Source organism: Sphaerodactylus townsendi, linkage group LG03 (genome assembly GCF_021028975.2).
Source record: "Sphaerodactylus townsendi isolate TG3544 linkage group LG03, MPM_Stown_v2.3, whole genome shotgun sequence".
NCBI classification, from domain to species: Eukaryota; Metazoa; Chordata; class Lepidosauria; order Squamata; family Sphaerodactylidae; genus Sphaerodactylus; species Sphaerodactylus townsendi.
In genome coordinates this window covers 2,238,011-2,257,483 of record NC_059427.1, presented here as the reverse complement: position 1 = coordinate 2,257,483, position 19,473 = coordinate 2,238,011, and the positions used below count along the sequence as shown (strand labels likewise).

The 19,473-nt window shown below is 47.9% G+C and overlaps 3 protein-coding genes across 3 annotated transcripts in view; 2 read left to right on the top strand and 1 right to left on the bottom strand.

Moving 5' to 3' along the window:
- LOC125428554 (zinc finger protein 420-like) overlaps positions 1 to 19,473 on the top strand; it is a 577,239-nt gene that overhangs the window by 166,574 nt on the left and 391,192 nt on the right. The window lies entirely within an intron of this gene.
- The window catches only part of LOC125428839 (zinc finger and SCAN domain-containing protein 32-like), a 665,212-nt gene that overhangs the window by 311,576 nt on the left and 334,163 nt on the right, over positions 1 to 19,473 (top strand). The gene's annotated exons all lie outside the window — the stretch shown is intronic.
- Positions 94 to 18,030, bottom strand: TAP1 (transporter 1, ATP binding cassette subfamily B member). The gene is made up of 11 exons (XM_048489592.1): positions 16,942 to 18,030; positions 13,171 to 13,285; positions 12,177 to 12,307; positions 8,999 to 9,204; positions 7,079 to 7,276; positions 6,491 to 6,619; positions 5,143 to 5,341; positions 4,293 to 4,468; positions 3,720 to 3,879; positions 1,698 to 1,834; positions 94 to 983 (listed from the first exon to the last, which is right to left on the bottom strand). Exons 1-11 carry the CDS (start codon positions 17,456 to 17,458, stop codon positions 717 to 719), a joined length of 2,235 nt encoding a protein of 744 aa, XP_048345549.1. The 5' UTR covers positions 17,459 to 18,030; the 3' UTR covers positions 94 to 716.

Genomic DNA, 19,473 nt, shown 5'->3' with positions numbered 1-19,473 from the left:
ACAGGCTGGCAGAAATCCTACAAAGGAACAGCTCTCTCTCTCTCTCTCTCTCTGTGTGTGTGTGTAAATAAAGCACAAAAGAGACAGAGAATCTCAGATTGCAAGCTCTTTTTATTTACACGGGTCCCTAAAAAAAAGTTCCCTGCAAAGTCATCACTACCCCAAAGAAGCTCTTCCTAGAGAAAGGGGGGTATTTTCTTCCAACCCACAAAATGGGAAGAAGTCCCCCGTCCCCCCCCACAATCTTCTTTTTCCTCGTGTGCAGAATGGATGCTCAAATTCTGGGATTTGAGACTGTCCCCTCCCACGCTTTCACACCACAATTGCTATGTAAAGATTTGGGGAGTGACACATGCAGAAGGCGGGGTTTAGGGAGGGACCATAGCAGGGCATAATATTATCACCCCACCCTCTGCTTCCTCTGTCGTCTGGAGATCCCTCGCAATCCAGAAGAGTGCACTGAAATAAACGGCAGATCTGATCCGGATGAAGGTCACTTCACGCAAGTGACCGAACTGGAGGAAACCTTCTTTGGGGAGGAGGGGTGGCAAAATCTCCCCCTTCCAGAAAATAATAAATAACGCTGGTTTTCCATTCCACATCCCTGACTGTGGATGAAGGGCAGAGAGGATCAGCTTCACAGTTAGGAACGGAAGAGGCCGGGGCCTTCTGCCTGCCCCACCCCTCCACTTGTCCAGCACGCAAATCAGCAGCCTCTAAAGGGACGAGTTGAGAGCCTCGGCCACAGATGCCCACTCCCCAGCCTGCGGACGCTGTCCCTCGGCCCCATTTTGTTGAGTCTGCAGCAGCTGCCAATAGGCGCCCCTCTTCCTCATGAGTTGCTGGTGGGTCCCCTCCTCCCGGATCTGCCCCTCCTCCATCACTAGGATGCGGTCGGCCCGTTCCACGGTGCGAAGGCGGTGGGAGATCAGCAGCACGGAGCGCCGAGAGCGAGCCGTCCCCTCGTAGATTTCATTCTCCACCTAAGGGAGAAAACAACATTTATTTCAATTGGTCCATGAGAACAGAGCGTGCTTCCTCTCACGTATCACTTTAAGATATATATTTATTAATTACTGGTTTTATATCCCTGAAGGGCTCATTTTGCTCTGATTGGACCCCTCCAAAAACAATTTATATAATTATCTCATAAAACTTTTGTAATCTTCACAACAACAGCCCTGTAAGGTAGCTCTAGCTAAGAGTGTGTGAGAATCCCAAGGTTGCCCAGAAAGCTTCTCTGGCAGAGTTTGGATTTGAACGTGGCTCTGCAGGGCCCTAGTTTGACACTCTGACCCCTACACCACACTGGGTGGAAAATAGCTAAAGCAGAGAGCTCAGGCAAGTGAGCCATGCCACAAACTACATACTGCCTTGCAGGTTCCTTTCCTGAGGGGAAGGGGCTCCTGTGCCTTTAACCAGTTGCAAGGCAGGCAGTGTAGCCTGCTGGTTAAATAGTCAAGGTATGAGCACAGACTTGGGTTCAAATTCTCAGCCATCTATGAAAATTATTGGGGGAACTCGAGCCTCTCATCCTCAACCGAACAAGGCAGTTGTGATAACACCACAGGAAGAGGCGAATCACAGACAGCCCTTTCAATTTATTGGAAGGAGGGTGGGATAAATGGAAAATGCAACAACTCAATAGAGACTCGGTGTGAACGGTGTGTCTTTTCTCCCCAGCCCAAGTCACTCACCTGTTGTTGACTCTCTGTGTCGAGAGCGCTGGTGACATCATCCAGGATCAGCACTCGGGGGTCTCGGATCAGAGCCCGGGCAATGGCGATCGCCTGCTTCTGCCCCCCAGAGATCTGGCCCCCTGTATCCCCAGCATCTGCAGGAAGACGAACAATTTCAGACTCCTTCCTCGCGCACCCTTTAACTTTCCAAACATATCTCTAACCCTCTGAAGCCCTATTCTGCAGCCCAATCCTGGTCTCTGAGCCCCTTCTTCAGTATCTTTTCCCTCTCTAGTCTGTGGCATGGCTCACTTGCCTGAGCTCTTTGCTTTAGCTATTTTAGCATCACAGTACAGGGTTGGATCAGAGGTTCCTTCCCTCCTTTTCCACCCAGTGAGGTGTAGTGGACAGAGAGTCAGACGAGGGCCCGGGAGAAGCTGTCTGGGCAACCTTGATGAAAAATTTTTTGACATGAGAAATCGTTGGGTGTCACAGACAACCCGTTTCACCTCCTGGAACCCCAACACTGAAATAAGTTTTGATAAGCCACATCTAAGTTTCTGCTGCTCTCCCTTTCAAGGTGACAATCCCATCCCGTGCCTTCTGTCTGTCCAAAATGGGGACCACTCTGACCCGGATGGTCCAGCCTAGACAGATCTCATCAGATCTCAGAAGCTAAGCAGGGTCCACCCTGGTCAATACTTGGATGCAGAGGCGTAGCTCCAAGGGGACAAGAAGGTGCACAATGCACCGGGCACACTCCCCTGTGGGGGCGTTCCGGGGGCGTGTCAGGGGCATTCCAGGACAGGATGGATGGGGCGTGGCAGGGGCAGAGGATGCACCAGTGCACTGGGTGCTTCCCCCATTGCTATGCCTCTGCTTGGATGGGAGACCTCTGAGGAAGACTCTGCAGAGCCAGGCAACGCTAAAACCACCTCTGTTTGTCTCTTGCCTTGAAAACCAGGCCTTTCGGTGAGTCAGCGTCCCTTTTCCAACTTGCTAGCCCCCCCGGTACCATCCCGCCTCCCTCTCCACCCCCAACTGCAGTAGACTGAAAAATCTTGGGGGGGGGGGAATTCCTTAGCTATAATGAGATGGGTATTCTAATGAGCACTTGGTTGTTAGTCGCCATCACAGACGGAATTTGAGGTAGCGTCCTTTTACTGTTATATGGTTGTTGATTATATTTGAACTTGATCTTGTTTGTTTAAATATGTGCGTAAGCTGCCCAGAGCCAGGCCTACACCCCGCCTTTCTCTCATAAAGGAGACTCAAGGTAGTTTACAAGCTCCTTTCCCTTCCTCTCCCCACCAAAGACACCTTGTGAGGCAGGTGGGGCTGGGAGAGGCAGGTGGGGCTGAGAGAGTCTTCTGAGAGAAGAGCTGTGAGAAGCCCAAGGTCACCCAGCAGGAATGCTGGAGCAGGAAAACAAATCCAGTTCTCCAGATAAGAGTCTGTCGCTCATGTGGAGGAATCAAACCCGGTTCTCCAGATTAGAGACCAGCTGCTCTTACTCTCTGCACCATGTTGCCACCATGCTAGGAAAGGGCAGAGTAACAAACTTAATCAAATAAATAAATAAACCCCATAATAGTTCCCCATAAATCAGTAGTAACTTTCTAAAACTACAGCAGCCCTCCTGATCCACTGCACATTGTTCAGTGCTAGGCTAGAACCAGAAATCAAGCACCCACTTGGCTGAGTTTCCTGGGTGACCTCCAGCCAATCACTTGCTCTCAGTCTACCTCACAGGATTGATGTGCAGATAAAATGGAGGAAAAAAGAATCACAGATGCTGCGTTGGAAGGAAAGGATGGAGATGCCTGGATTGGGGAGTTGGGGGTCAACTTCAGTCTCATCTCTTGGGGTAGCATTTCACCCGAAATCCATGCAGAAGGGAAGAGTCTCTTTGGCCACACTGGGGGCAGCTGGGGCTACGGAGCTGGAGGCCTTTAGTTGCAACTTGCCAGGGCCATAGACTCAAAGTTAGTTGTGGATCTGGTGGACCCCGAGCGGGTCGTCCTGGGAGGGGACCTCTACCTGTGTTGTAGCCGCGGCTCAGTCCATCGATGAATCGGTGTGCTCCGGCTCGCTGGGCTGCCTGCCTCACTTCCTCCGGACTCTGCTCTCCCAATCCATAAGCAATGTTCGCATGCAGTGACCGAGCAAACAGCGCAGGACTCTGGCTCACCAGCGCCACCTGCAGAGAGGACAAGAAGGCTAGAGCAGACCTGGACAGCCTGGTCAGGCCCAAAAGAACCCGACTGATACGGTTGCGCAGCTGAGACACGCCAATACAGCGGATTTCCTCCTGTGCTGTGTCTCGGGTCTTAAGCCAATAAACAGACTCTAGATCAGGGGTCTGCAACCTGCGGCTCTCCAGACTTTCATGGACTACAATTCCCATTCAGGGGCTGGCAGGGGCTGATGGGATGCTGGCAGGGGCTGATGGGATTTGTAGTCCATGAACATCTGGAGAGCCGCAGATTGCAGACTCCTGCTCTAGATGCATTATCAGTAGCGTTTATTGAAAGGCAGCAAGTAACTAGCATGAGAAAGCCAGTTCTCACCACCCTTGCGTTTCGGGTGTGTGTGTGTGAATGTGTCCCCTACCTTGCGATGAAGGAAGCGATGCTCATAATCCCACAGGTCTCTCCCATCCAGCATCACCCGCCCGCGGTCTGGACTGAAGAACCGAACCAGAAGGGACACCAGGGTGCTCTTCCCGGATCCCGAAGGGCCAACCAAGCACCCAGTCACGTGCCGGTAGCAGCTCAGCCTGAGGTCACCTGTGGAAGAGGGGAGTAGAGTGGAGTGAAGCCTTCAAGGGGTTTAGGGAGAAATGCCTCTCGCCTGCCATGGGGGGTGGGAAAGATGGCAGAAGGGGGGGGGAGGCCTAGCTGAGGTTCACTCCCCACCCCCTGTTGGGCCACTTAAGTCTCCTGAAGCCAAGCCAAGCCATCAGGTGAAATCATTTCTGTCCTTTTGGCTTCTGCCTCAGGAACACGGGCATTAAAACAAGAACGTACAACAATGCAGCTCATAAAATGAAAGGTAGCTTTAGAGAGCCACTGAGTTGGTCTTCAGTAGAACAGATATTTATTATTTATTATTTATTTTATTTAATTTGTATCCTGCTCCCCCCAAACCCTCGGGCACAGAGTAGCAAGCAGGACTTAAGTCTAGTAGTAACTTAGAGAGCACCCCAATTTTCAGGGTATGAGCTCTTGAGAGTCAAAACTCCCTTCATATCTGGTGTATCAGGCTTGCATCTGATAAAGGGAATATCAGACAGGGGCAGACCAAGATCTCTGGCTTATTGGAGGTTTCACGGCTCCTCTTCCCAAAACTAATCAGGTTTCTTTAATTCTGGTGGGAAGGCATGGTGCTCAATGCTGCCTTCATTCGCAATCCCTTGCCAGGCATTTCTACCACCCCCAAGCTCAGCTCTCTCCCCTCCCACTCAAAAGTACCTTCAGCACTAGAGTATCATCCCGGTCTGGATAAGAGAACCAGACGTCCTGCAAGAATATGTGTCCCTGTAAGTCCAGGGGTGCCAGCGTCCCCGAAGGCCTGATCTGGGGCGTCCGGTCCATGTATTCAAAAATCTTCTCAGATGACCCGATGGCTTTTTGCACATTTGGGTAAACGGAAAGGAGGGACTGAGGGAAGAGAAGAACAAGTCAGGGGGGTTGAAGGAAGAACAGCCAAGAAGGGCCACACACAATCTTCCCCCCTCTATCCCACTCCCAGGAACAGTGAAAGCAGAAGCGTATCTAGAGTGGGACAATGCGGGACATGTGCCCATGGCGCCCCACCCTTGAAGGGGGCACCAGCCCTCACCCTGCATTCTGCGAGCAGCCCATTGAACCTTGCTGAGCTCAATGTCAAACTGAGCAGTTGCTCTGCCCGGCTCTGCCTAGCAGTATAAAGTCAGCAGTATAAAGCTGGAGCCGGGCAGAGCCAGACCTCAGTTCGATCGAAGAGATAGAAAAAGGGCAGAGAAGGGCAACGAGGATGATTGAGGGACTGGAGCACCTTCCCTATGAGGAGAGGCTGCAGCGTTTGGGACTCTTTAGTTTGGAGAGGAGGCGTCTGAGGGGGGATAGGATTGAAGTCTGTAAAATGATGCATGGGGTAGAAAATGTTGACAGAGAGACATTTTTCTCTCTTTCTCACAATACTAGAACCAGGGGGCATACATTGAAAATGCTGGGGGGAAGAATTAGGACTAATAAAAGGAAACACTTCTTCACGCAACGTGTGATTGGTGTTTGGAATATGCTGCCACAGGAGGTGGTGATGGCCACTAACCTGGATAGCTTTAAAAGGGGCTTGGACAGATTTATGGAGGAGAAGTCGATCTATGGCTACCAATCTTGATCCTCCTTGATCTGAGATTGCAAATGCCTCAGCAGACCAGGTGCTCAGGAGCAGCAGCAGCAGAAGGCCATTGCTTTCACAGTCTGCATGTGATCTCCCAAAGGCACCTGGTGGGCCACTGTGAGTAGCAGAGTGCTGGACTAGATGGACTCTGGTCTGATCCAGCAGGCTAGTTCTTATGTTCTTATGATGCTGAACTCAGCCTGGCTAGGTCGAGTTTTAAACTGCAGATTCAAAGTCCACAGTTTAAAGCTGGATTTGGCACGCCAGCATCAAACTCCACATAGAATTGGGGAGGTGGGCAGGGCAAGCCGGTAGTCCTTCCCTGGGTTCCATTTTTACAGATACACCCCTGAGTGGAAGGTGAACCCCTGTAACCTGCTGTTCTCCTGTCTTCACCCTCTTGCCCCACACCAGACCTGACTCACCTGCACTGCTGAGGAGAACTGCATTTCGTAGAGAACAAAGGTGACCAGATCTCCGCTGCTCACACCCCCTTGAGTGACCAGGCGGCCCCCGTAATACAGAATCCCTACTTTGAGAGCCAAGCCTGAGATCTGGAGGGAGAGAAAGAAGGAAAGTTGCATAAGAAAAATGGCACCCCCTTCTCATCAGATTGGGATCCCCAACTTTTGAAGCCTGAACAAAACGGCTTCCATAAAATGGCAGCCATGGGTGGCTAAGCTAGCCACAAAATGGCCGTCACAGCTTTTCTTCAGTCACACAGTGAAGATCCTTGTGCCATGGTGGCAGCTGCTGCCAGAACAACATTACAGTCCATCAAATCTCCAGAAGCCAATCAGAGGCCTTTATGGGCAAAAGGCCCACCTGCCCGCCTTTCTCAAAAGGACTTTGATGGGCGCCATGATGGGGAACTCACTTGTGCAAGCCCAGGAGCACCCCATTCCTCTCCACCCCCACCCCCCGACCAAAGCCCCTCCTCCAGTCCCTCCCAATTCCTGCTCCTGTGCTCCACTGCCTGTTCAGAAAAGCAAGGCAGCAATGGGATCACTTACGGTGCTAGTGCACGAGTAGATCACATAAGTCACAGACTCCCACTTGTTGAGCTTGTAGGTCTCCTGCAGCCTCTCCTCGTAGCGCCGGGCAGCCCCCTCCTCATTTGCAAAGCTGCGGACCGTGGAGATGGCTTGGAAGGTCTCCACCACCACGTCGTTGGCCTTGGCGAAGGACTCCTGGACCCGAAGCGCCAAGTTCTACGGAACGGGGTACAAAGTCCGCCTGTTAAGCAAAACATCTTTCCTGTTTGCAGAGAGATGTCAGTTTCTGCCTGGGACCGGGGAGATTGAGCAGAAGAGGATTGGGTGTGGAATCAGGGAGGGAACAAATTGTTGTCAAGATGATAAAGTTTACCTTAATATTTATTCTTTTTATTTCATAACATTTCTGTCCTGCCCCTTCCCTGTTGGGCTCCGAGTGGTTTCCAACAAATTGTATCTGTCATAAGGCTCCAGAATTGTCCCTCACCTCCTTAATCTTAATGACTCTATGAGAGAATTTTTGTTTAGAGAATTCACCGTCTTTTGTTTACTGTAGAAACTTCCAACTTTCTACCTCTCAGATGGTAAAACTTAAGATACATGTGCTATGGACCTAATAGGGCGCAGCAGTTTGCTACTCTTTCTCAAGTCTTGTGAGTTCTTCTACTTTTCTTCTATGAAACGAAGATATTTATACTTTTAAATTCAGTAAATATGCCAGACAGTATGTAACCCCCATGCCCAGAATGGGTTGAACCAGTAAGGGGTGGAGACTCAGAGCAGCAGAAAGGCTGCAGAGCTCTTTGGAGAAGACAAGGCTACCAGACTCGGACCTTGATTTCTATAAGCCCTTAACACCTTGTTAAGGTAAACAGCAATATTGTTGGGAACTACTGGGAAGGTAGTTGTTTGTTTTTGGTATGTTGTAAATGTTGGAGTTTATTGTTTCAGGGTTTCTTTTTGTGGTTGTAATGGGTGAGAGTTCTCCTGGAAACCTTCATCATGTTGCATCCTGTTCATCAAGCCCTTGGAGTCTGCAGGAGCCAACCCACATGCAAAGAAGAATTGGACTTGGCAGTATCAGTAGACTGTAACTAGAAGGACTTGAAATGCAACCTGAACAAGACCTTGAGTTGTAATGTTAAATGTTGATGTTTAATGTTATTTGTAAAGAGAAGTAAACTGTTTTGTTTAAATTTGGTTCTTTGCAACTCCTTCCAAGTACTGCCCCACGGAACCCACAAGCTGAGGTTACAAGTACACAGACATAACTAAGTTATAATTAATGTTGTTAAATCAATGAAAGATGTTTAGCTTTCATAGAAAAATGTCATCATTCTTCTTATATTCTAATAGGCAGCCTGGCCAGATCTTTGGATACTTAAATCCCGTGACTGGAGTTGGGAACGGACAAGACAGACATTTCTACAAACCTGAAAAGGGCCATAGGTTTGTAGAAAAAATGTGATTTTTTTTTTTAAAAGGGTGAGGGGTAAAAACCCTGAAAATGATAAAAGCTGCACATTTAACTTTGAGCAATGGATTTCCTTAGTGGCTGTTCCGAGGCAATCACAGTACTCCAGGCTGGGTTTCTGTGAATAAAAAGGCAGGGAGAGAGGACAAGGTATTTTCCAGGCCCTGAAAGGTTTCAATTAACAAAGAGGAAAATACAACCTGAGAAAGGGCAGAATTCCCTTTCTGCAGAAGGTAAACACAGGAAGCATTGCATGAAGGGGAAACGTTTCCAGGTCAAAATGGGTGACTTCCACAGAGCTTTGGCCATTCCTTTCATTTAGCAACTTAAGCACGGAACCTTTTCCAGCAGCCACAACCTCCTCTTGAATCTCCCTTGAGGCACCCGACTAGCCCTTCTCAGGGGACCAGATGCCATGTGGTTCTCACCAGGACCCCGCGTAGCACCCCAGGATGCGTAGATATCTTGAGAAATTTCCCAGAGAGTTCTGGCACCAGGAGGATGAAGGGCAGCCCCGTGGTGACAAACAGGGCCAGGGGCACGGAGACCCACACCATCATGACGTAGAGGAAGATCAGTCGCATCAGGTACCACATCAGCAGACTCAGGTCCTTCGACAGGGCTTCGCTTATGGTGTCCGTGTCTGAGGTGATGCGGGACGTGAGCTCTCCTGGTTGGAGGGACAGATCGGAGAGAAGGGGGAAGGAGGTCAAAATGAGAACAAGATGAGACGGCTTGGAAGAGCCCGAGAAGAGGTTTGTGTACGAAGCAGAGAACCTCGTCAGTTCCTGGAATATTTCCAAAGTCAGCCTCTCACAGAAATGCAAGAACCTTATAGACAGTGGTGGGATTCAAATAATTCAACAACTGGTTGTTTACAAGCACCATTTTAACAACCGGTTCTGCCGAAGTGGTGCAAACCTGCTGAATCCTACAACTGCTAACCCCTCAAAACAGACTAAGAACAGATTATTTTTCAGGGGGAGATTTATTGTCAGCCCCTCCACACTCTTCATCTGGCACAAAGTTCTCCTCCCCCACCTTGGGATGCCTCTACCACTCAGGGCGAGGCCCGTTCCCATTCCTGCAAATGGCTCTCGACTCAAGGATCTGAGAGGTGGTGGAGTGTTTGAAACAAGACCAGAGTGCGAATTCCAGCCAAGCCGGCCCCCTCCAGACCATTCCAAGACCGTGCCTTACGTAGAAGCAGATCTGAAGGCTGCAAAACAGAGTTTATTTACTTGAAATATTTCTGAACTATAACTTCAGAATCCACTCAAAGTGGTTACAGTTAAAAAACACTGTATATCTTTAAAGCCATTTATTATTATTATTATTATTATTATTATTATTATTATTATTATTATTATTATTATTATTATTATTATTATTATTATTATTATTATTATTATTATACACATAACAACACAGCACAAGTGTCTGGAATTCATCTCTGAATATCGAGTCCTTCCCAAGGACCTAGGATATTAGAGGTATTTGCGTAGAATATGTGCAGTTCCTAGAAGTGCTGCTTTCTGCAGCATGTGGACTGATGTTCTGTCCAAGTTTAGGCTTTCCAGATGTTTTTCAAGATTATTATTTATTATTTATTTTTTATTATTATTATTATTATTATTATTATTATTATTATTATTATTATTATTATTATTATTATTTTGATAATTCCACAGCTGCCAATTCTTTAGCTGATTGTTGGCCTTTCATTACAATTCGAGCCTCACCCAGAGGCCTAGGAAGTTGTAATGTATCGGCGTAGTATTCATGCGGATCCCAGCAAGGCTGTCTTCTGAATCTGACAGATGTTGATTTTGTCGGTTTGAAGATGTTTCAAGTGTTGCCCTGGTGTTTTTGGAATGATGTCTAGGGTGCGGCTTACCAGTGGTAAGCCGACCTCAGCTGGTTTGTGCCATAGTCACTGAATCTTGAGACCTACACCACTGTATTGCAACCTGACAACTTAACATATCATGTTTCAGCAGTGGTGATGGGGGGAATAATGGCACCCAGGACAGAATGGTGCCCCCCCCTTCACTTCCAGTAGTTGAAAGACTTAAAAGCTGTTTAAAAGTTTTTTAAATTTAAAAACTGTGCCATTGTGCCACTGCTGGGCACGCGGCCTCCAGCAGGCTGCTCCGGGCCGCAGGGCAGACCAAGGAAGAGTAGTGCGAGGGAGCGATTCTCCGCCCCGCCCCTGCCCCCACGGGCATTTGTCCCCACCCCCGGCACCGTGGTAGCTCCACCTTAGTGTTTCAGAGATTGTGTTTTTTCAGCTTTTTTTTAGAGTTGCATTTCCCCCCCCAGATTTCTATAGTTTAAATCTATTGTATTACTCACAGGATGTCTCATCCTGTTAATGGTATTTGATTTACACTTTGAGTCTTAGGCTCATTCCGCACATGCAGAATAATGCACTTTCAAACTGCTTTCAGTGCTCTTTGAAGCTATGCGGAATAGCAAAATCCACTTGCAAACAGTTGTGAAAGTGGTTTGAAAATGCTTTATTTTGCGTGTGCGGAAGGGGCCTTAGAGAGAAAGGTGAACCTTAAATAGCCAAATAATAATAATAGGCCATAAGCAGGATAAAAACCATTTATAAAACAGAATTACTTTATTTTGATTTTTATCCTACACAAATCAGTATACCAACATGAATTAATACAATAATGAAATGGTCAAAATATTCATCTCAATCGGTATGTCCTTTATCTTCAAGATATACAAGAGATGGTCACCCCATCATGCCTCATCTAACTTCCAACCAATCGAACTATATCACTGTTAGTTCATCTACCTATTATTTCACCCTATTCAACAAAAGAAACTGCCTTATCCACGGTCCTGGAGGAACCTCTCTGTTTTACAGGCCCTGCGGAACTATACCACATTAAATTAGATGATTAAAAAGCTGGTAGGATAACACCCGCAATTAAAAGCCTTGGTAAAAAGATGTGGTTTGGCCTGGCGCCTAGGAGAAAGTAGAGTAGACAGCAGGCAGGCCTCAAGGGTAAGTATTCCATAGGTGAGGGGCCACCACAGGAAATGCCCTGTTTGAGTTCCTTGGAATTGAACCAGGGACTTTCTTCATGCCAATGGCCCCTAACTGGCTCTGGCCCCTACCTGGTGGAACAGGCTTCCAGGTGAGATCAGGCCTCTGGGGCGGGACTTTACAAAGGCTCTCGCGAGGGCCTGTAAAACAGACCTGTTCCGCCAGGCGTTTGGCCAGCCGGGATGATGTCAACTCCGCCATAAGAACATCTGGCCTCCCGTGGGTACATAAAGGGGGAAGGAGGGGTTGAAGCCATCTGTAGTTTTAGTATTCTATGTATTATTTTATTGTAAATTATGTATTATGATGTTTTAAATTGTTTTATTGTTGATGGACACCGCCCTGAGCCTTTGGGGAGGGCGGTATATAAATAAATAAATAAATAAATAAATAAATAAATAAATAAATAAATAAATAAATGAATGAATGAATGAATGAATGAATGAATGAATGAATGAATGAATGAATGAATGAATGAATGAATGTACAGTATTGAAGGGAGTTTCTGTTTTGGAAAGGGTACACTGTCACAGTCCTTCTGAAGATGTGGGTTGGGGGGTGGCGGTGGGGTTTACCTGTGCGGTTGGCGTGGAAGAACCCAATGTCCTGTCGCAAGACGGAGCTGAAGACGGTGCTCTGGAGGCGGGTGTGGATCCGGTTCATGGTGACGTTGTAGAGGCAGTCACAGAGAAACTCAGTCACGGCACTGAGGGAGGAAGAAAAGAAAAGGTTGGTCTGAGGCCTTCAACCCAAATCAACTATGGCCCTTTCCACACAAAGCAGTTGAAACGTTTCCAGAAGGTTTCCAATACTACTGTTTTCTGTGGGTTTTGTCCGCAGAAAACGCTTTTAAAATGCTCCGCAAACTGAAATAAAACCAGCTGTTTCCGTTGGTTTGCACAGAAAACATTTTCAAGTTATTCTTTAGTTCATAATGTCACTGCAAAAGTTTTTTTTAAAAACCCACATACATGAATTTGATGCTTTGAAGATTCAGTCTTTAGATGAATAATCAGTTCTACAAAAGATGTTGTTTTTTTTAAAAGGGGGAGAAAGGCAAATATACCGGCACTTTCGTTTTATAGGCAGGCAATAATGAATGCATTACTGATGAAAAAATGGCAGACCGCCACGATGGCAGATGAGAAAACGCAAATCAGAAAATGGCGGAGAGCCACAGAGGGTAAAGAAGAGGGGTGTGGATTTGCAATTCCCAGCTGGAGAAATAAAACATTGCATATTTGGTTGCACAGCAAGAGATTTTGAAAATGCTTCAGGGGAAAAAAAAGAATCATTGAGGAGGGAGTTTCATATAATAAGTTTTCAGACTGGAATAAAACATTTTCAGAACGTAAGAGGGAAAACCAATGTGGAACCTCATGTTATTTCCTGCCTGAAAATGTTTAAAGTCCTTGTGGGGAGGGGGGCAAACAAATTGAATTAAATAAATAAAAATAAATAAAATAAAATGTTTATGCAGAAAGGGTAATACCTTTTTCCTTTCTCCCTACAAACCTTCTATCGAGTTCTCCCCTCTCCACAACCTCACCTGCCCCATCCTTTCCCTACCTGCCGACTGTGAAGAGAGACATCATCCAAAGTGCTCTCTCGAAGGCAGAAGAGCCGTCCTTGGTCACGATCCAATCAGTCACACGTCCCGTGTAGTAGGGAAGAGCCATCTCCCCTGAAATAAAAGAGGGGCTTTATTCCTGGGCTCTTTTGAAGGAGAGAGTACAGTAAACTAAAAGCAAGGAGGGGATTTGCGGTTCTGGGGGTGGGCCGTGAGGGATAGGAAGTCAGAACTGAGAACAGCCAGACGACACCTTCCTTTATTAGCTCTGAAAAATATTTATTTGTTTACTTCCTTCATTTCGACGCTACGTTCCTCCACAACGGGGACTCAGAGAGTCTCACCTTATTTTACTCTCCTCCATTTTATCCTCACAGCAACTTTGTGAGGTAGGCTAGGCTGAGAGAGGGTGACTAGGCCCAGCAAGCTTCCAACTTCCAAGGATCTCCTATTTTATTTTATTTATTATACTATATTTTATTTATTTATTATATTAATATACCGCCCTCCCCTAGAATCTAGGGCCTACCTAGATCAGGAGTCTGCAACCTGTGGCTCTGCAGATGTTCATGGACTACAATTCCCATCAGCCAACTGGCCATGGTGGCAGGGGGTGCTGGGAATTGTAGTCCATGAACATCTGGAGAGCCGCAGGTTGCAGACCTCTGGCCTAGATTCATAGAACTGGAAGAGGTCACAATGGCCATCAAGTCCAACCCCCTGCCACGCAGGAACACACAACCTAAATGCGCTACAGGCGAATTTTTATTCAAAACTAAGCCAAGTCTCCTTCTCTCACCCACACAATCTATTATTATATTATTATAACCTCATGTGGGCTGCCATGTTGGTCTACAGCAGCACTTTAAAGGCCCAACAAGGTTTCCAAGGTATGAGCTTTCAAGAGTTCAAGCTCCCTTCGACAGATACCTAAAGGGATTTAAAGGCTCAGGAATCTCCATCCCTCGGACAAAGACGCTGAGACTCTCAAAGCTTACACATCATGGAATTCCTGCTGGTTTTTAAGGCGATACTGGACTTGAACCTTGCTCTATTATTAACCTGTGGAACTCACAACTACAAGACACTGTAATGGGCATAAACATACTGTAACTTTTTATGGACTGAATGTGGAGTGAATGCACAAAGGATGTTTGGAGACAGTGGGTGGCAAGAACCAGGTTTGCTGGGTAAATGTGGAGTGGAGGATAAACGTTACCATCAAATGCTGGCCACTTTCAGAATTTTCCTCCATGCCAGATTGGCCCAGAGATCCTGGGGGTGTTTTGCCTTCCTCGGGGCAGAGGGCAGGGGTTGCTTGTGCGTGTGTGTGGAGGGGGGGGGGAGTTGCAAATTCCCTGTGTTGTGCAGGGGGTTGGACTAGATGACCCTTGGAACCCTTCCAGCTTTTGCTTCTATGTTTGTATGTTTTTAATTTCTGCTTGGGACCCCTCCTGGAGAGATGTAGGGAGTGGTGTCCCCCAAGGATCCGTATTGGGACCAGTGGTCTTTAACTTATTCATAAATGACCTGGAAGTAGGGGTGGGTAGTGTGGTGGCCAAGTTTGCAGATGATACCAAATTATGGAGTGTGGTGAGAACCACAAAGGATTGCGAAGAGCTCCAAGCGGACCTTGATAAATTAGGTGAGTGGGCTAAGAAATGGCATCGCGAGTTCAACGCAGCAAAATGTGCGATGCAATTATAGGGCAAAAAATCCAAACTTCACATACACGCCATACAGGTCAGTGCCATCAGTCAGCAGACCAGGAAAGGATTTGGGTGTCTTAGCTGATAGTCCCATGGAAGGTCAACTCAATGCATGGCAGCTGTGAAAGGCAAACTCTATGCTGGGGATAATTAGGGAAAGGAGTTGATAATAAACTGCAAGGATTGTCATGCCCTTATATAAGTAAAGACACGCGGAAGCGACCGCGACTTGGAGGTACTGTGTTCAGTTCTACCGCTAGCCATCTCAAAAAAAGGATATCGGAAGAGATAGAAAAAAGTGCAGAGAAGGGCAATGATTATTGGAGCACCTTCCTTATGAGGAGGCTGCAGCTTGGGACTCTTTAGTTTGGAGAGGAGACGTCTGAGGGGGGATAGGATTGAAGTCTATACAATTATACAAGAAAATGCTGACAGAGAGAAATTTTTCTCTTCTCACAATATTAAACCAGGGCATTCACTGAAAATGCTGGGGAAGAACTGACCAATGCTGGTTCACCTCACGCAACGCGGTGATTGGTCAAACATGCCACAGGGTGATGGCTATCAACCTGATAGCTTTAAAAGGGCTTTGACAGATTTATGGAGGAGAAGTCAATCTATGGCTACCAATCTTGATCCTCCTTGATCTGAGATTGCAAATGCCTTAGCAGACCAGGTGCTCAGGAGGAGGAGCAGCAGCAGCAGCAGGCCATTGCTTTCACATCCTGCACGTGAGCTCCCGCATCTGCGGGCTACCGCGAAGTAGCAGAGTGCTGGACTAGATGGACTCTGGTCTGATCCAGCAGGCTAGTTCTATGTTCTGCGTTCCCTTCCTGAGATGTAGGAGTGGTGTCCCCAAGGATCCACAGATTGGGACCAGTGGTCTTTAACTTATTCATAAAATGACCTGAAGTAGGTGGGTATGTAGCCAGTCTCGCAGATGATACCAAATTATGGGAGTGTGGTGGAGAAACTAAAGGATTGCTAAGAGCTCCAAGCGACCTTGATAAATTAGGGTGAGTGGGCTAAGAAATGGCAATTGCAGTTCAATGTAGCAAAATGTAAAGGATGCAATTAGGGGCAAAAAAAATCCAAACTTCACATACACGCCATAGGGTCAGTGCTAATCAGTCACAGACCAGGAAAGGGATTTGGGTGTCTTAGCTGATAGTTCCATGGAAGGTCAACTCAATGTAATGGCAGCTGAAAAGGCAAACTCTATGCTGGGGATAATTAGGAAAGGAGCGATAATAAAACTGCAAGGATTGTCATGCCCTTATATATAGTGCCGCGGTAAGCGGACCGCATCTTGAGTAATTGTGTTCAGTTCTGGTCGCCACATCTCAAAAAGGATATCGAAGAGATAGAAAAAGTGCAGAGAAGGGCAACGAGGATTATTGGAGCACCTTCCTTATGAGGAGAGGCTGCAGCGTTTGGGACTCTTTAGTTTGGAGAGGAGACGCCCAGAGGGGGATAGGATTGAAGTCTATACAATTATGCATGGGGTAGAAAATGTTGACAGAGAGAAATTTTTCTCTCTTTCTCACAATACTAGAACCAGGGGCCACTGAAAATGCTGGGGGGAAGAACTAGGACTGTAAAAGGAAACACTTCTTCACGCTAACGTGATTGGTGTTTGGAATATGCTGCCACAGGAGGGGGTGATGGCCACTAACCTGGATAGCTTTAAAAGGGGCTTGGACAGATTTATGGAGGAGAAGTCAATCTATGGCTACCAATCTTGATCCTCCTTGATCTGAGATTGCAAATGCCTTAGCAGACCAGGTGCTCAGGAGGAGGAGCAGCAGCAGCAGCAGGCCATTGCTTTCACATCCTGCACGTGAGCTCCCAAAGGCATCTGGTGGGCCACTGCGAGTAGCAGAGTGCTGGACTAGATGGACTCTGGTCTGATCCAGCAGGCTAGTTCTTATGTTCTTATGTTCTCCTCCCAAAATGACACCCTCTCGCCTGAGGGTGATGGGGTCCCACCAGGACAATTCTTGGAAGCTGAAAAAAGGATAAAGTTTGGCTGAAGGACTGATACGGGACACGCACACTTACCCAAAGAGGAGACCACCACAAGTCCAGCGACAGCTACGAACCGCGGCCGGTCCGGCCTCATGCAGGAGAGGAGGCGCCCAAAGGATGCTGAGGGTCTCTTGCCAGTCTCTCCCTGCCTGGGGGGCGCCAGTTGATGCCACAGGAGGGCAACAGCCCCCACAACGAGGTAGTTCAGAGCAAAAACATCCGCTCTGCCCCAGCTGTGTGCCAGCTCCGCGGCGCCCCCGTCGGGCAGGAGCAGGTACTGCAAGGTGGCACAGGTGGGCACCAGGAGGCTGAGGAGGGAGGCCGCGGGCACCAGGGCGTCTCGGAGCGCCCCAGGGAGCCCTTTGAGGCAGCCGAGAGCATAAGCCGAGAGCATCAGCACCGGGCACCGGACCAGGGCGGCGGCCCAACAGAGCAGCAGGGGGCTCCCCCACGGAGCACGCAGGGCCAGCCACGCCAGGCGGAGGGCCAGGAAGTCCAAGAGCGGCACCGCCAGGATCCAGACGCAGGGCACCACCTGGCCGGGCTTCATCTCCGAGGCCGGCAGCGCCAAGGCGGGCGAAGGAGGCTCAGATCAGCGCCCGGAGGAGGCAGCGGGACCGTCTTCCCTCATCGGACACTTTGCAAAGTTTCCGGACACTTTGCAAAGTTTCCAAAAAGCACCAAGGGGGAGGAGGTGGGAGGTCTGCAAACGCGGCTGCCGCCTCAACGGTCTGCAGAAGCGGAGCCGCAGACCCCCCGCCCTCGCCAGGCCCGGCCACGACCCGCAGCAGCTCGACTTTCCGCTCCGACAATTCACTCCGGTTAGAAGCGAACCGGTTTCAAAAAGGAGCCGCGGCTTAATGGGCGCAAAGGGAGGCGGGCGGGCGCCACCTGGAGGTCATTCGCCGCACTGCGCCTCCAGGCCGTGAAAACCCCCTTTTGGGCCGCTGAAAGTCCGTCTAATTTTGTAAAATCGGGATCAAATAAGGGAAAAGTGAAACGAAGTGGGGTGGGAGGGGAGGGGAGGGGAGGGGGGATCCTTTCCTTTCTCCTCTTCTGGCGCGGCGCCTTCCTGGAAATCCCCTTTGACCTTCCGGAGCTCTTCTAAGAACAGCGGCTGTTTCTGGGAACTTGAAAACGAAAGTAGTTAAAGCGGAGAAGGGGAGGAAAAGAAGTCGGTGGGGGTTTGGGTGGAGAGTTGCAGTTTGCCGGTCTATTTTAATCCCTGGCAAGGAAACAGAAGCTGCGAGGACAGGCAGAGATTCAACTGGTGAAGCAGGGTGATGGTATCATGAACCTCATAAGCTTTGAATAGTCTTAAGGCTTTCACAGCCGGATTCAACAAGTCACAGACTTTTCTCTGATACACCTCTGAAGATGCCAGCCACAGAAGCAGGCGAAACGTTAGGAACAAGATCCACCAGACCACGGCCACACAACCCGGGAAACCCACAACACTCATGAGATTTCTTTTATTTATTTTTTACTTTTAAAATATTATTTCTTTCATTGAATTAAAAAAAGAAAAAGAAATACAGTCAACTTAAAGCATCCATACTGAATAATACAGCCAGATAAAAATATTCATAAGACTATTTCTGTATATTAGACTTTGTATAGTATTCTTTTCTACATGATAATCTAAACTTAACTTCCTTTCCTCTTATCACTTATTATTACTGTCTTACAGACTTCTTTTTCAGTCATAATATATTCTATTAGTTGCTAATCTTGACTAACACAGATTTCCTTATACTATAATATAATAAAGCCTAACCCAAACCTCATGAGCTTTCAGGGGTGGTTGGCCTCAATTGACTCTGCAGAGTAACTTTGGAGTTCTTTGCTGATCCCCTGTCCAAATGCTGACCACACCCAACCCTGTTAAGCTTCCCAAATGGGGCTAACCTGGGTGTTGAACTCGGACCTGGGAAACCCCGCTTCAGAGGTCCCACTTTGCCATGAAACTCGCCAGGTGGCCTTTAGTCAATCTGTCTCTCCTGGCTTAGCCTACTTTACAGGGTTGTCGTGATGATAAAACTGATTCACATATTGAGTGCCTCAGAGGAAAGCCTGACAAAAGTGTACTAAAAATGAATGTCCCTGCATGGAACACGTGGTGTCTCCGGGGGAGTAGCAACCATCCAAGGCAAATCTGCTAGGTAACCACCAGATGACCTGCCCTGAGTCCAGGTGCTGTGGATAGCAAAACAGATAGCAGGAATGTCTTTAGTAAACCTGCATGCTTACACACACACTCCCACAGGTTTTCCTACAGGTCTTGAGGTTTCTGCTAGCTCTATGCGCAGCTGAAGGGCTAGCACCCAACGCCAGTTAATCTGAGATATCAGGAGACACCAGTGGGCATCAAAGAACCACAAGTACACAGCAGGTCTCTTTCTACACAGGAAGGCTTTATCTTCTGTTGCAAAAGCAGGAACAAAGACAATAGTGCTCCAGAACAGTATTTACACAATCAGTAGTGCATGCTCCACACACAGACTCACCCACAAACTCTCTCATTATGCTACTGTCCAGTTTTGTAGTTCTGTCATCCAATCAACT

Excerpts from the sequence above, each read along its gene's own strand:
- TAP1 (XM_048489592.1), bottom strand. The coding sequence starts at position 17,458 with ATGAAGCCCGGCCAGGTGGTGCCCTGCGTCTGGATCCTGGCGGTGCCG. Across the intron at positions 4,469-5,142 it reads AGTGCTGAAGGTACTTTTGA|GTGACCTCAGGCTGAGCTGC; the intron begins GTGGGAGGGGAG and ends CCTCTTCCACAG. Across the intron at positions 1,835-3,719 it reads GAGCCGCGGCTACAACACAG|ATGCTGGGGATACAGGGGGC; the intron begins GTAGAGGTCCCC and ends GTCTTCCTGCAG.